At 34.0% G+C, this 14,580-nt stretch overlaps 3 protein-coding genes across 17 annotated transcripts in view; all 3 read left to right on the forward strand.

Moving 5' to 3' along the window:
- The first annotated feature begins 1,286 nt into the window (after positions 1-1,286).
- LOC135842354 (voltage-dependent anion-selective channel-like) lies at positions 1,287-5,823 on the forward strand. 3 transcript variants are annotated; one of them, XM_065359775.1, is made up of 7 exons: positions 1,287-1,563; positions 1,648-2,031; positions 2,116-2,233; positions 2,399-2,532; positions 2,614-2,722; positions 2,820-3,028; positions 3,091-5,823. In XM_065359775.1, the coding sequence occupies exons 2-7, from the start codon at positions 1,818-1,820 to the stop codon at positions 3,144-3,146; spliced, it is 840 nt and encodes a 279-aa protein (XP_065215847.1). In that variant the 5' UTR covers positions 1,287-1,563; positions 1,648-1,817; the 3' UTR covers positions 3,147-5,823. The 3 variants fall into 3 exon arrangements, with proteins under 3 accessions (XP_065215847.1, XP_065215846.1, XP_065215845.1); XM_065359774.1 differs by having other exon boundaries at positions 1,288-1,563; positions 1,630-2,031; positions 3,113-5,823; XM_065359773.1 differs by having other exon boundaries at positions 1,288-1,563; positions 3,113-5,823.
- A 2,005-nt stretch (positions 5,824-7,828) lies between these two features.
- Positions 7,829-14,580, forward strand: part of LOC135845406 (deoxyhypusine hydroxylase-like) — a 152,570-nt gene continuing 145,818 nt past the window's right edge. For 3 of the 13 annotated variants that reach the window (XM_065363931.1, XM_065363928.1, XM_065363929.1), the window contains exon 1: positions 7,954-8,075. The gene's annotated coding sequence lies outside the window, so the exon portion shown is untranslated. Of the gene's footprint in view, positions 7,848-7,951; positions 8,076-14,580 lie in introns of those variants that run through there. The other 10 variants (XM_065363924.1, XM_065363922.1, XM_065363930.1 and 7 more) reach the window with 8 other exon arrangements.
- Positions 7,958-14,580, forward strand: part of LOC135845413 (adenosine 3'-phospho 5'-phosphosulfate transporter 1-like) — an 82,397-nt gene continuing 75,774 nt past the window's right edge. Inside the window, exon 1 of the mRNA XM_065363942.1 lies at positions 7,958-8,075. The gene's annotated coding sequence lies outside the window, so the exon portion shown is untranslated. The remainder of the gene's footprint in view (positions 8,076-14,580) is intronic.

A 14,580-nucleotide genomic window follows, 5' to 3' on the forward strand; every position in this document is an offset into this window, starting at 1 on the left:
CTCCCCCGGACATACATTTCGAGAAAATCAAAAAAAAAATTTTTTTTCATTTTTTTTGTAGTTGCTCAATTTTTTTGACCTTAAATTTAGGGTCAAAAGAATCGTTCGCGAACGTTTTTAGCACCGCAGGCAGATTCAGCACCCTGAGTACTACCAATATCCACCATAAAAAAAATATCGATTTTTTGGACACTAAGTTGGTTTTCTCGTGACAGATCACAAATTTGCCTATTTTCGTAGGTAATCAATTTTTCAATTTTTTTGAACAATTTCCGGCGGTGGCAGCCTAGAATCCTCTCATGTGTAGCACCACCTGGATTTATCAAGTAAAAAAAGTCCCAAATTTTTACGCGTGTAACACCATTTTTTAACCTTTAACTACCACCCCCCCCTCACCTTATACCTGGGCGTAACAATCTGGTAATTAGGTACAACTAAAATTTTCAGCCCTTCCAGTCGATTTGAAATTTTTGTAGAAAATTAAAAAAATCACCAGACTCTAGAATATTTGAATAACTCGACCGAATGGATTAGTGATGGTTTCGAGCTGTTCTGAAGCCATCAATGGATTTTAAGATTTTGCAGTTTTTGAAACTAAACACCTCAGAGGCTGAAGTTCATTTCGACAGATTATATGATATGACATGTTTTGAGATACAGAAATTTTCAGAAAATTGTTAGAGGCTCCAGAACGACTTGAACGCATCTTCAATCGACTTAGCATGTTGGAATTAGCGTACCTACAATATAAAATGTTTTTCAAATTTACTGGGTAAAATTTTTGTGTGAATTTCAGACTTTTAGAAATTTGCTGGAGGCTCCAGAACTCACTGAACTGCTGGAAACGGGTTGAAACCGTTCCCAATCGATTATGGTGGGAGGGAGGGAGGAGAGTTCGAAAATATGGATCCAGCTTTGCACGAAAAAAATTATATTTTCGATGTTTTTAAAATAGGTACATAAGTACAAAATTTGACGAGTTTCTAAGATTACGTAACTTACCGGGTGACCAAGAATAATGGGATTTCGATGTTATCAAAAAGGAGAGAAAATTCCCGTTATGAAAATTAGAAAATCAAATAATCATGTAAAAAATGGCGTTTGAGTGATTGTTTCAATGAAATACGAAATAATCTTTCATTTTGCATCGAAACAATAATTCGAATGCACTTTTTCTCGATTATTATTTCATTTTCCAGTTTTTAATTAGGGAAATTTTTTTCCCTTTTTGACATATCAGAACATTACAAAACCCATTATTCTTGGTCACCCGGTACACTGATAAGAATTGACTTAGCGTAATCCACCAGCACCAAGTATCCACTTATCTTATCAACAACGTTGATAAAAAAATCAAAAAATACCATTTTTTGGAAAAAATTTCCTTGAATTAGAAAGTTTTCTGGATGTAGCGCAGTAGCACTTTTTTTTGTGTGTGTAGCTCTTTTTTCTCATGTCTAGCACTTTTTCCCCATGTGTAGCACCGTTGCCACCCGCTGCAATTTCTGAATTTCGCGTTAGCTGAGTAACTTGTGAAAATCATGAAATTCTACAACTTTTGTTGTAAGTACATAGGTACATATATATTACAATAATTCAGTATCTATAATTCTATAACGATTAACGAAGGAGTATTTTTGTCGGCAGATGCATTTTTCGAACTGAGGTCGATGTTGATTTGATCATTGAAACATTGATCTGGAGGATCACAGTACAGTCCACATAATGATGAGTGAAAAAGGCATGATTATAGCTCGAACAAAATAACCTTACAAAATACCTACGTGAAAAATTAAGGAACGTATTCTAGAATCAACATGTCATCTAATGTATCGCCGCCGCCATGCTACGACGATTTGGGTAGAACTGTTAAAGATTTCTTCAGCAAAGGATACAATTTTGATACAGTGAGCATAGGCGTGAAAACCAAATCTGCCACCGGTTTCGAATTGAACTTCGGCGGAACTTCTCGTATCGATTCCGGCAAAATTCTTGGAACGTATCAGTCTTTCTATAGAGACCAAAAATACGGTACGTGACGTTGATCAGTTGTTACCTAAAGTAATACTAAATGATTCGAGATTTTCACCTCATTTGTTTCATCACCTTTCACAGGTATCGATTGCACGAAGAAATGGAACACCAGTAATGAGCATGTTAATGGAGTATCGTTCATTCATTTATTAAAGGGTGCTAAATTCTCCATCGAACATACTAACGTCCCTCACACTGGGTAAGAGCAGCGAAATTATCGCCATTTTCTGATAAATTAGGTTTCGAACACGATCCCATTCACGTAGAAATACTTCCTTGCGGTTTCCAGATTCTTAAAAAAAACTTGTTCGGATATTTAAAATAGTTCGACACGTTGACGATTGTTTTTACTCTTGTTTTTCAGCTACAGAACTGTGAAAGCAAAAGTGGAGTACCGAAACAACCGTCTAGCCCTCAACACTGATGTTGATATTACTCGTATTCGTATTAAATCAGCTGGGCCTCGTATTTCCGGTTCTGGAGTTTTTCAGTGCTACGGTACGTTGCCTGATGTTCCGTCCTACACGTAGCAGTGTATTTTATTAATTAATGTTTCCTTTCTTTGATTCTTCCTCATAGGTTGTTTCATCGGTTTTATGTCGAAGTTCGATACGAAAGATTCCAAACTGAAGAGTACCAAGTTCGCTTTACAATACAATGCTGAAGATTATGTTGCTTACGCTGTCATGTAAGGTGTTCCAATGAACTAGTAATAGTAATCTTCGATGAATGATTTAAGATTTAATCTCTCATGTTGTAATATGTATCATCTTTTCCGATATTAGAGGCCCTGGACAATTGAACAGCTTTCACATTTGTCAAAAAGTGAATCCCTTTCTCGAAACTGGTGTTGAATTTGCATGGTCATGCAATAAAAATGATACCAAATTTGGGTTCGGTTGTAAATACACTTGGGATCGTGACACTACTATTCAAGCTAAAGTGAATAAGTCTGGGCAAATTGGTCTCGGTTTCGTCCATAAACTTAGGGATGGTTTGTATCGAATCTATTGAAAATTCTAATAAGTTTTTTTCGGATAATATGTTTATTCATAGTATTACCTATGTTTATTTACAGGTATTACCATCACATTATCGACTTTGATCAATAGCAAAACTTTCAATCAAGGTGGTCATAAAATCGGTATGGGTATTGAATTCGAGCCATAATGCTCACAAGCGTCGTTTTGTAGCGTAAAATGACATTCTATATACTTTGTAAAGGAAAGAAAAGAGCTATTCCGGTTTACAGGGATTGTAAGCAGTGCATTTTCACTATATATGTACGCAGTCTCAAAAAATATGCCTACATGTTTTCAACAAAAATTTCGTTTCCTGCTTTCTTGAAAAAATTTTGTTTCGTCTTTATTTTTGGTTGTGACCTTATGCAATTTTTTTAGCATGTTTCCTTTTTGTGACATTGTGACTTCTGACTTTATGGTAGAATTTTTCGAAAACCATTTGAGTTCAATTTTTTGAGTTGTTACAAAGTTTTTCTAGATATATTTCACATTAAGTATTTTAAGACTTTTTGTGCATTTTTTGATGATTTCAACATTATTTGTATTTGATTATCATGATACCCTTCTCATCTCATGTTCTTCAGTACCTGTCAACAAAAAATGAGTTTATATTTTTTTTGTATTTTTCGTGATAATTGAGCTCCTTTTTGTCATTTGAGTGCAGTTTCATTGATTTTCATGTAATTTTCAACAATTTGTAACCCCTTATAAGTTATAACCTTTTTTATAATTGTAATTCCTTAAAAACCTTTTTGAATAATTTGAATCCCCGGTGAATATTTTTTAATTATTCATTTTGGTCAGTTTTTTCTCTTTTGTATATTTTTTTTTTACTACTTCACTCACTTTTTGTGTTGAATTTTCAGTTTTTCATTTGTTATCTTCAAATTACATTCATGCTACTGTCAAAACCCCTAATTTCGGACACTTTTTCACGTTTTTCGAAAAAGGCTTTAAAACGAGCGATTCAACTTGGTGTTTGTCTTCACATTCTCATAGAATGTCATCGTGTGAATCGTTTTTGAGCATCAATTTATAAATTTTACGTGATTTTGTTTATTTAATTTGAATCCGAAAAGTGTCCGAAATTAGGTCCAAGGTACCCTAATTTCGGACACTTTTTCTTTAACGTGGGAACTCGAAAATTTTAGTTGAAAAAGAAATTATTTACCTCTGAAAAACAATTCCAATCAAAAACAGCTCGAATCATGATGTGAAATGTAGAGAAAAAATGATTTTTCAAGGAAATGTTCAGCACTCTCATTATCCACTTTCTCATTAGAAAAATAAGTTGGTAACATTGAACAATTTCTTATCAAACTCCTTGTTGATGATTTTACGACTCCGACTTTTACTTTTCAGTATGGTTTTTAGGAAAATGAGTGAAATAATAGTACAATATCTTCATCAAAACTGAAAACACTTGAAAAAATACCGTCGAACTCGAAAAATACACATTTGCAAGTGCATCAGTGTTACCCTTCCAAACTCGGTAAAGCGTTAACCAAAGTGTCCGAAATAATGATCCGTTTCGCGACTTTTTCAGTTTTTAGGATTTAAATAATAGAAACAAAACGTGAAATTTGATAAATGAATTTTATTTTTAATTACCAGTGACTTCTTGATATTTTAGAGCGATTTTCGTGGTTATGAAAGCATTTGGATAGACTCTGTGAATAACTTTTTCCCCACACTTTACATGAAGCACTTTGTAAAGTCCATTTTAATGGCTAAATAAATAGTGTAAAATGAAAATTCTTACATCAGGGAGATTGTCCGTGATCTAAACTAATAGAAGAAGTGTTCACTTTTACTTGTACCCTTGGTTCTTATCAATGAAAGAGCAAAAACACTGAGTGTCCGAAATTACGTACCCTGTCCGAAATTAGGGGTTTTGACAGTACTTTAGACTCATTAGAGAGAATTTTTATCCTGTAATTAATTTTCAATGATCCTTGTCATACTGTCAATTCTTCTCATGATTGTCAATAATTGCTTTTATGCAATTTTAGAAATTTTTTGTCATTTCAATGTGTTTTTGACATCTAAAATTTTACGCTTTGAGAAGTAAAAAAAAATCCAGCCTATATTTTTTTTTTCAAAATTTCAGGATTTGATTTATTACCAATGTTTTTTTTTTTCAAATTTCAATTTGGAAACAGTAAAGCGAACTTAGCGAACATACGAAGGCGCTTTTGAAAATTCATGTTTCGAGATTCGAGAAGTAAAGCGCAAAACGTTTGAAAATTCCTACTTCGAGAAGAAAAAAACCGTGTTTTCTTGACTTGAAAATTTTAGAATTCGAATGAATTTTTTTTTGGAAATTTCGATTTTGAAATAAAAAATTGAACAGGTCAGTTTTTGAAGATCCGTGTTTCGAGGAGTTAGAAAATATATTTTTTAATATAGAATGAATGTATCTTGTGTTCAATATTTTTTTTAATCTGAATGAAAGTTTTTTTTTAGAAATAATTTCAATCTGGAAGAAGGAAAGCAAACCTGGTGAGAGAAGCGTGGGTAGAAGTTTTCTGAAATTTTTATGTATAATAAATACTTATTCAAGAAGTAAAACATTACGTAAATTATTTCTTGAATCAGAAGTCAATTTTTACACCCTTGGGATTTTTGAAACTTCAAATTCATATAGATTTTCCTACTTCCATACAGTTGACGAATTTTTTGAATTCGGTCAATTTTTAAACTTTCTTTAAAACGTTTGTACAATTTTTTGTAATTTTGTCAAAATAATAAAATTTGTCTATTTGTCTATTTTTTTGAACAATTTTGCGTTGGCTGAGTGAAGTACGAGTAACTTAGCAAAACCATGAAATTCGCCAACTTTTGTTTCATATATTTCAAATTTTTCGAAAAACGTCAAAGTCGTCAAAATAATAAAATTTACTGTTTTTTGTAATGAATTTTAAAAATTTTTGCCCCCTGCCCCTTCGGTTTCATCCTTGTTTGTCGGTTTCCATATATTAAAACAATGCAATATATGTATTTCATTTTTGAAAGAGACATCCTCATTTTTCTAAACACAGTTGTGCTGTTATTCTGTAAGTATTTTCATTTGATGTGGAAACTTTCATTTTGAAAGAAATAAGAATGATTTTTCCATGTACTGCAGCTTTGATTTTTGAATAGTTTTCGACTTCCTTCATCGTAATGTACCGTAAAGTACCTAAGTGCTAAGTGGCTTGATCAGCGAATAGTGGGAAGGAAGGTGAAATTTTGAAGTTTGACTGAACTCATTTTAAAATGAATTCATCGAAAGAAGAGTTCTGTTTCTGTATAATCGATTGAATGAAAACCGGCGACTTACGAAGTTACAACGTTGATAAAATAAAAAGAATATAGTTAACTGTAATAAGCTTCCTATTTCGCTGATTTTCTATTCTTGTTTTTCAAGTTCTCAATCGCTGGTTCTCATTGATAATAGGTTTGTTTCAACTTTTATTTTAATAGTGAATATTAGTGAATATATCACTTTAACAATATGTTGAGATGAGAAATTGAGAACTTAATATTGAGATAGCTGACGCTGAGTGTAAAAAAAAGTATCGAGCTTTCTCAAATGTGGCAAATAAACCAACCGAAAACCGAAATTATTTCATTTTTATTTGCTCTACTCTTGGAAAAAAAAATGAAAAAAAAAACACTTTTCAAAGTTGAAAAATAAAACGCGCACCTTGTGACTGTATGATGAACTAACATCGATACGTTGTTGGTCAATACCTCCTATACAAGAAGGCCAGAGCACTGGTTTTCTGACGTCACAGCTGGAGGCGATTGCGGCTTCATTGTTTTATAGGAGATTGCCCAATTTCTCAGTTTTTCTTGAATAATTTTTGAATGGTTAATGCTACAGATTTGAATTAAAAACCAGCTTGTAGAGGAGAAAGAGTAGATCATTTTTCATGTTTCAAATACCTATGTGCTCGATCAAATTTTCGATTTATTTCAATTTATATGTAAAAAAATTTCAACCTCGAAACTTTGAACTTTGATAAATCGAAAATTTGATCGAGCACATAGGTGTTTGAGAGATGAAAAATGATCTACTCTTTCTCCTCTACAACCTCGTTTTTTCCCCAAAGCTCTAGCGCTTTTCGATCAAAAGTTGTGAAAGTTCAAAGCTTTGAGCTTTTATAACTTTTGATCAAAAAGCGCTAGAGCTTTGGGGAAAAAACGAGGTTGTAGAGGAGAAAGAGTAGATCATTTTTCATCTCTCAAACACCTATGTGCTCGATCAAATTTTCGATTTATCAAAGTTCAAAGTTTCGAGGTTGAAATTTTTTTACATTTAATTTTAAATATATCAAAATTTTGATCGAGCACATAGGTGTTTGAAGAATGAAAAATGATCTACTTTTTTTCCTCTACAAGCTGGTTTTTAATTCAAATCTGTAGCATTAACCGTTCAAAAATTATTCAAGAAAAACTAAGAAATTGGGCAATATCCCATAAGACAATGCAGCCGTAATCGCCTCCAATGCCTACGTCACGTAGACTTCTTGGAGGTAGTGCTCAGGCCTTCTTGTATAGGAGGTATTGTGTTGGTTCGGTTCGTTTCGTTCGTTCTTCCATTGCTCACGCCTCGCCCCTCTCCGAGTTCTTTCGTCACGAAGTCGGCGTCGGCAGCGTCGAAACTAGAAAGCGTCATTCTTTCTTCTTTTCTTTCGCGAGTGCGTCCATTAAATTTGTTTCTTGTAAAAGTTATAAAATAGAACTGTATTATTTGTATTCCACACGTGTTACTGCTGTATAATATGAATTAATTTTTCGCCATCGGTAAGTAATTTGCTATTCAACAGTTTCAAGTTATGATCTCGTAGTGTTTATCATTAATTTATTTTTCATCACTTCACTCATGTCGGTGTATTTTTAAATGCGTAGTTGTTTTGTTTGCGATTCGAGCTCCGAAACCCGAAGCTGAAGCTCATTCACGTCGCTGTTTTCCGAGCCTGATCTTATGGCCGAAGTTTTATATCGTTACAATTTCATCGAATTATAATCACGGTAAGTCGGCATATTGTCCGGTCTTATAATTTCTTATACGTAGTTATGCCTGTATTGTGTGGTATTGGTTAAATTATTGTCAAATCTTGGTAACGCGATGCATGATTAGATGACGCAATCTTCGGCAATATTTCATATTTGGGATGTGTTTCTCGTATTGCACATTATTAAGTGTTATCATTATGACAATAGTCACCTTATTTTGGGTATGAAATTGTTCATATGGCCAGAAAATATGTAGAAGTTGAAGTTATGAGTTGAGTCGTCTAGTTCTAGTTCCCTCATCATTCATTTATTATTTTTTTGATGCGAACAGACATACACAGGCTAATGGTGGGGGTGTTGGTAACTCACCTCAGAATTCATTTCAAACACCACCTGCCGGCTACCTGTGCTATGTTGCCAATTTCTCTCTGTTAACAAAAATCCCAGCATTAAGCCGAAATTTCGGTTCATTTCACTCATCTTTGAATTTATTTTCGCTATTTGTGATTTTTTGTTTCAAATCACCAACCATTCAAAGATCGGCGATCGCAGAAATAAATCGAGCTCCAAGAATGGAAACTAAGGGACCATTTATTGTGTTTAGATGGAGTAATAATTCGACATGATGAAGTGTAAATCTGACAAGTTTTGATCAAATTTTGAGGTGGAAATGAGTTCATTTTTATTGAGCGATCTAAATCTCCTTGCGATTATTACTTCTCAATAAGCAATCATTGATGTGATGGAAATAATGAGCTAGTTTGTGTAATACATATAAGGAGAAGATACATATACCTACATATTAATTTGTTCCATGTAACTCAAGTTTTCTAAACGATTATATCGAGTAATATTAGGGTTTCGAAAACATAATCTACGTTCGAAGTTACTCCAGATACTTACTTATGTACGTATGAAAAATATAATCCATTGGTGATAAGAATCGTACAGCTTGGGAAGAGGTCATGATCATAAATAAAGAAATGCCTTCTTCAGCTGACAATAAGACTTTTGGGAATTTAATCGATCAGTCGCATTCGGATATAATCAACGTAAAGGTATTGATTATGGTGAGACATTCACTCAGCTCCGGTAGCTATATTATGATCGATGAAAAAACCGAAGCGTTTCAACAGCTTATTTATATGATGAATTAGACGAAAATATCCGAATAAAAGTAAATAAAAATATTATTTTTGCACAATTTAAAATGAACCCTGAACATTGTATTACGGACGGAGCTGACGATGCTCATGAGGATCGAGAAAGAAATATCACTCTAATCCGCATCCTTCAATATTTATTTCCGTAAAATTGGTTCGTCGTGTTCTATTTTAGTTCTTATAATTCGATTTAGTCTTTTTGTCTCGTACATAAACTACGTTGATTTACGTTCACGAAATTTCAAATAATTATTACAAATTCAACTCCAGTCTTTATAAAATAAATTCAGATAAATTGATAAAACACATTAAGTCAACAACGTACCGATAACCATAATGTCGTTCTTTCGTTTCACCTGCATGTTTAGTTAGATAATGTGTATTCTATTTTACATTTGCGTTTGTGAATAATAGAAAATTACGTCTGAGCCTCTTCAGATAAAAAGTATCATTTAAATTAAAAATGTTGATAATCTAAACAATGAATAATATTTCAGTAAGAATTCAGAATTCACTTTTCTAGTGTTGTATTCTTAATCGAACTAATTACCTGGTCTTTTCAGCTTTATACGGTTACAGAGCCCTGTATTTGGCTGTAATTGACGAATTCTCTCGCTTTTTGCTCAAAATAATAGTGAAAGTTAAAATTATTGTATAGTTTGTAATATTTCACGTTTTAGTTTTTTCCATAAATTGTCTTACAAATCTCGCATTGTTACCTAAATTTTCTTTAAAATTTCAATTTTTTGCTAAAAATTGCCAAGAGTTTTACTTTTTTGGCTAATATTGCTTACAGTTTGTTGCTGTTTTGACAACAAATGTCACGAAATATGTACACCTAACCTTGCTGACTTCCATGTAGAAAATTGACGAAGTTTTGCTTTATTATTATTACCAATAGTTAGCTGCGAAATGATCTCATTAGGGCACTATAACAGGGGGTATGCTGGTCCGCCATTTTCTTGCGAAAGAGAATTTTCCATAAGTCGAAAACTATAACATTTAGAGAAATTTTACAAGCGAGCTTTTTTGTAGAGAATGGAAAAATATGACCAACTGTGCCTAATTCTTGAAATTTCATGTAGTAGAACAAAATTTTGAAAAAATGAAAAAAGTCATGAAAATTGTTTCGTTTTTTCATTTTGTTGGATTTTTTACGTTCTACTGCATGAAATTTAAGATTTTTGCACAGTTGGTCATATTTTTTCGTTCTCTACAAAAAAGCTCTCTCGTAAAATTTCTCTCAAATGTCATAGTTTTTGACTTATAGGAATTTCGTTTTCGTAAGAAAATGTCCGACCAGCATACCCCCTGTTAAAGATCTCATTTCTCTAACTAAAATTGGCAAAAAGTACATTTTTTTGCGAGGAATTGACTGTCAAAAAGTCGTGCTTTTAATAGAAACTGAAAGTTGCAGTGTTGGTAAACATGTTTTTTGAATAAAAGGGTTCTGGTCTTCTTATCTTGTCCTGTTTTTCCATTTCCAGTTTTCCACTCTTCCTCTGGTCTGATCTTCTACTCACTGTTGCGATGTAACGTAACTATCTTGTAAGTCTCGTTGTGTGCTTGTGTTGGAGATACCAGATGAGCATTTGGGGGGGGGGGTGATACGATAAGACGATATTGCACACAATTCTTGGTGTGGTGAGGGTGTATGACGTACGTGACGTGGATGTTTGTTAACGCGTTTGTTATTCGTTCGCCGCGCCGCCGGTTCCTCAGTTGATCATCAACTCAAGTTAGAACTCGACCCGACTCGACTCAGTCCTTTGTTCGTCGTGGTCACCTCAGTTTGACAGTTTCTGTTTTTTGCGCCGAAATACGCGTCAACCGGGTCTCTCCTGTGTTCTAGAAGGATCATTCGACGCCATTTTCGGAAATTCGGTTCAGTGGTGGCAGCCTAGATTTTTGCCGAGTGTAGCGAAACCCGAATTTATCGAAATAAAAAAGTGTTGATTTTTTCTGGGTGTAGCGGGTGTATAGCGAAAATTTTCGAGTTGTAAATTGATGGAATACAAACAAGAAAAGAGGTATTTTTAATTGTTTATTGTACACCTAAGAAAATCGTATCAACATACCTACTTACAAGGGAGGTGCCCCAGGTGACATGCACCGATTTTAATGATTATGCACCATTGGATAGAGGACATCGAACATAGTCTACCACAAAATTTTCAGCTGCTGAAGTTGATATTTCGATTTTTCAAAGCAGTTTTTCGATTTTCACATAGCAATTGTGAAAATTGGAAAAATCGCCCTGGAAGGGTCAAATATTAACTTCAGCAGCTGAAAATTTCCTGGTGGGCTAGTCTCATCATATGTATTGAAATGCCCAAATAATATTGAAGGTTTCGGTATGCGACCTCCGCCCACTATTTTTGGCCAATTTTTCAAAATTGCAATGTGAAAATCAAAAAATCGCCCTGGGGGATCAAATATCAACTTCAGCAGCTGAAAATTTCACCTTGGGCTAGTCTCATCATATGTATTAATGCCCAAATAATATTAAAGGTTTCGGTATGCGACCTGCGCCGATTATATTTGGCCAATTTTTCAAAATTGCTATGTGAAAATCGAAAAATTGCTCTGAAAAATCGAAATATCAACTTCAGCAGCTGAAAATTTTGTGGTAGACTATGTTCGATGTCCTCTATCCAATGGTGCAAGAATCATTTAAATCGGCGCATGTCGCCTGGGGCACCTCCCTTGTTAGTAAAACAAAACCAAGCAAAAAAATGCGAAAACCAACACCAAAAAAAAATAATACAGAATCAGTTTTACAGCCATGTCCTTAGAAAAACAACCTATTACATAATCATAAAAGCTGAACGTCGATATTTATTTCTTTCGATCCATGAATTCATAATATTGTCCAATTCGCGAAGTAATTCTTCTCCGTAGATACTTTTATATGTGTAGAGAATAGCGATGTTATTTAAATGTTTTGCAATCATAACAGCTCGGAGATATGTTTTTAATAATTTCAATGCTGAAAATGATCGTTCACAGGTTACAGAAAATACTGGCATAGTCAATACTAGAGTACAAAGTCGTTTCATTTCACTGGTGACATTCCATAAAGTTGTCTCTGAGGAGTAAAAGTCCAATACTTCCTGTAAGGACTCAGGAGTCCGACCTTTTTTTTCTACAAAATAGTCTAAAAATACATCGCAATGTAATAAGAGTCTTGAACCAGTGTTGAGAACCGTTTGGATTTGAATTGGTTGTGATGGTTGTGGTTTTCAGAACCTTTGAAAATAAGTGGTTCTGGTTTCGGTTCTCAAAAGGTTCCCAGTTTTGGCTTTGAAACGGTTTTGTTTTGGTTCCAAAAGATACCTTTCACATTGTTCTTCCAAAATGGTTCTCAGTTCTTCTCAAACTCAAACGGTTCTGGTGGTTCCTTTTACTCCTCCTTTGATATTTTGCTGGTGGTACTGGTTGTTCCACCAATTAAAAAATGGTTCCAAATGGTTCCAGATGCAAAAAATTGGCAAAAAATTGAAAATTTGTGAAAATTCCCCTTTACCTCGCTTATTTTGCATGATAAACATGAATTCTTATTTCACTTTGGTTAAAAAAAACGAAGTTTCAATGATGAGAGGACCAAAAAGAACCGATTCCTGAAAAGGGTTCCTGATGGTTCTTCTTATTTGAAACTTGTTCTGGTTCTTGTTCTGGTTGTTCTTTCCTTAAAAAACTCAATCGGTTCTAAATGGTTCTAAATTGTTTCAAAATCATTTTATATGGTTGTTCTTTCGGTACTTCTCTTTTCCAAATTTTGAAACGGTTCTGATGGTTCTGGGTCCCGTTTCAATTGACCTAAAAAAGCGGTTGTGGTGGTTCCAAACGGTTGTGGTTCCAAACGGTTTTCAACACTGTCTTGAACCATTCAAATCGGATTTGTACATGCCATTGAATTTAATAGCGGCAACTGGTAACCAGTGGAATGTAGATTTTTTAAAATTATCAGTGCAGACAGCAGAGAAAAGCCAACTCAGACAGTTGTACCAACTTCTGTACTTATACAACAGATTTTTTTTCTTAAATTTGAAACTTATTGTTGAAAGCGTAAAAACGTAAATTATAACCATCAATCATGTAAAATAAGAGGATGATTTTTTTCTGGGTGTAGCGAATTTTTTCTGTGTGTAGCAAATTTTTTCCAGGTGTAGCAAGCTGCTACACCCGCTATACAAAGGCTGCCACCGCTGATTCGGTTTGTTATAAGTAGTTGTTCGGTTAAATTACTCGGGTCTCGTTGTTGTAATTATTCAGTTTCGAGTATTTCATTTCAATACAAAAGTATATTTATCACTATCATTCGGTTTAATTCGCATGGTCTAAATTTATTGTGCAACTGTCAACGTGATAATCTGTATTTTTGTGCGCTCGTTTTTTTGTCAACTTTGGCATTTTGTCGTTCGTGAGAAATATTACATTACGAAAATCGAAGAAGATACTTTTTGCTAGTACTGTGTTGTTAAGTAATAATTCTGATGTTATTGGCTGCATGCTTGTGCATGTGAAGACGCTCAGGTAAGACTCGCATGAGTTTTTTTCTATTCCTATATTAGTTTACGAGAATGACGCAATTGTTTGCAACACGTGTTGGATGGCAGCTGATTCGTGCATACCCCTTGAGAGCTGACATCACTGAGGAAACCTTTCGGGTCCATGCCAGCACCCGGAGGTTTCCTCAGCGATGTCAGCATAAAATTAAGTCATCGCTTAAGGGATACGTATAGTGATGAAATTATGAAGGATCTTAGGATCGACATTTTCCTGCAAATGATTAATGATACATTAAATGATTAGACGAAGTAATTTATGAACACATTACGTTGATCGATGAAATGAAAAAACTAACGCATGAATCTCTTAGCTAGCATTATGTGCGGAATTCGTGCTGTTGGTACTTGGTACCGCAATAGTACCGCATTAATTGGTTGTTTTTCGATCAGGGTTACCAACTTGAGTTTTTTTAAATACCGGATATGAAAAATGAGCAAAAAAATCCTTCAATTTCAAAATATTTAAGTAAGGTACCGCCTATACGAGTATATGTGAGGGCGCATATCAGTTTTTATTTTGAACACAAAAAAATTACGGAATATGTCATTACATAAGTCGATTCGATTCTTATTTCTGAACTACATTACATACCAACACTACTGTGAATTTTCAAATGAATATTTTGTTTGCGAAGTCACTGCCTTCAAAATTTCCTTGTGATTGGTATGATTTCTTCAAAATTTCCTTGTGATTGGTATGATTTTTAATAAAATAATGAAATTCTATTCAGAACTAGAAAATGGTTTTTGTAAAGTTAGATACCTAACACCTTAACCTGCTTATAA

This window comes from Planococcus citri, chromosome 4, assembly GCF_950023065.1.
Source record: "Planococcus citri chromosome 4, ihPlaCitr1.1, whole genome shotgun sequence".
Taxonomy (NCBI): Eukaryota; Metazoa; Arthropoda; class Insecta; order Hemiptera; family Pseudococcidae; genus Planococcus; species Planococcus citri.

Excerpts from the sequence above, each read along its gene's own strand:
- LOC135842354 (XM_065359774.1), top strand. The coding sequence starts at position 1,818 with ATGTCATCTAATGTATCGCCGCCGCCATGCTACGACGATTTGGGTAGA. Across the intron at positions 2,032-2,115 it reads CTATAGAGACCAAAAATACG|GTATCGATTGCACGAAGAAA; the intron begins GTACGTGACGTT and ends CACCTTTCACAG. Across the intron at positions 2,723-2,819 it reads TATGTTGCTTACGCTGTCAT|AGGCCCTGGACAATTGAACA; the intron begins GTAAGGTGTTCC and ends TTCCGATATTAG.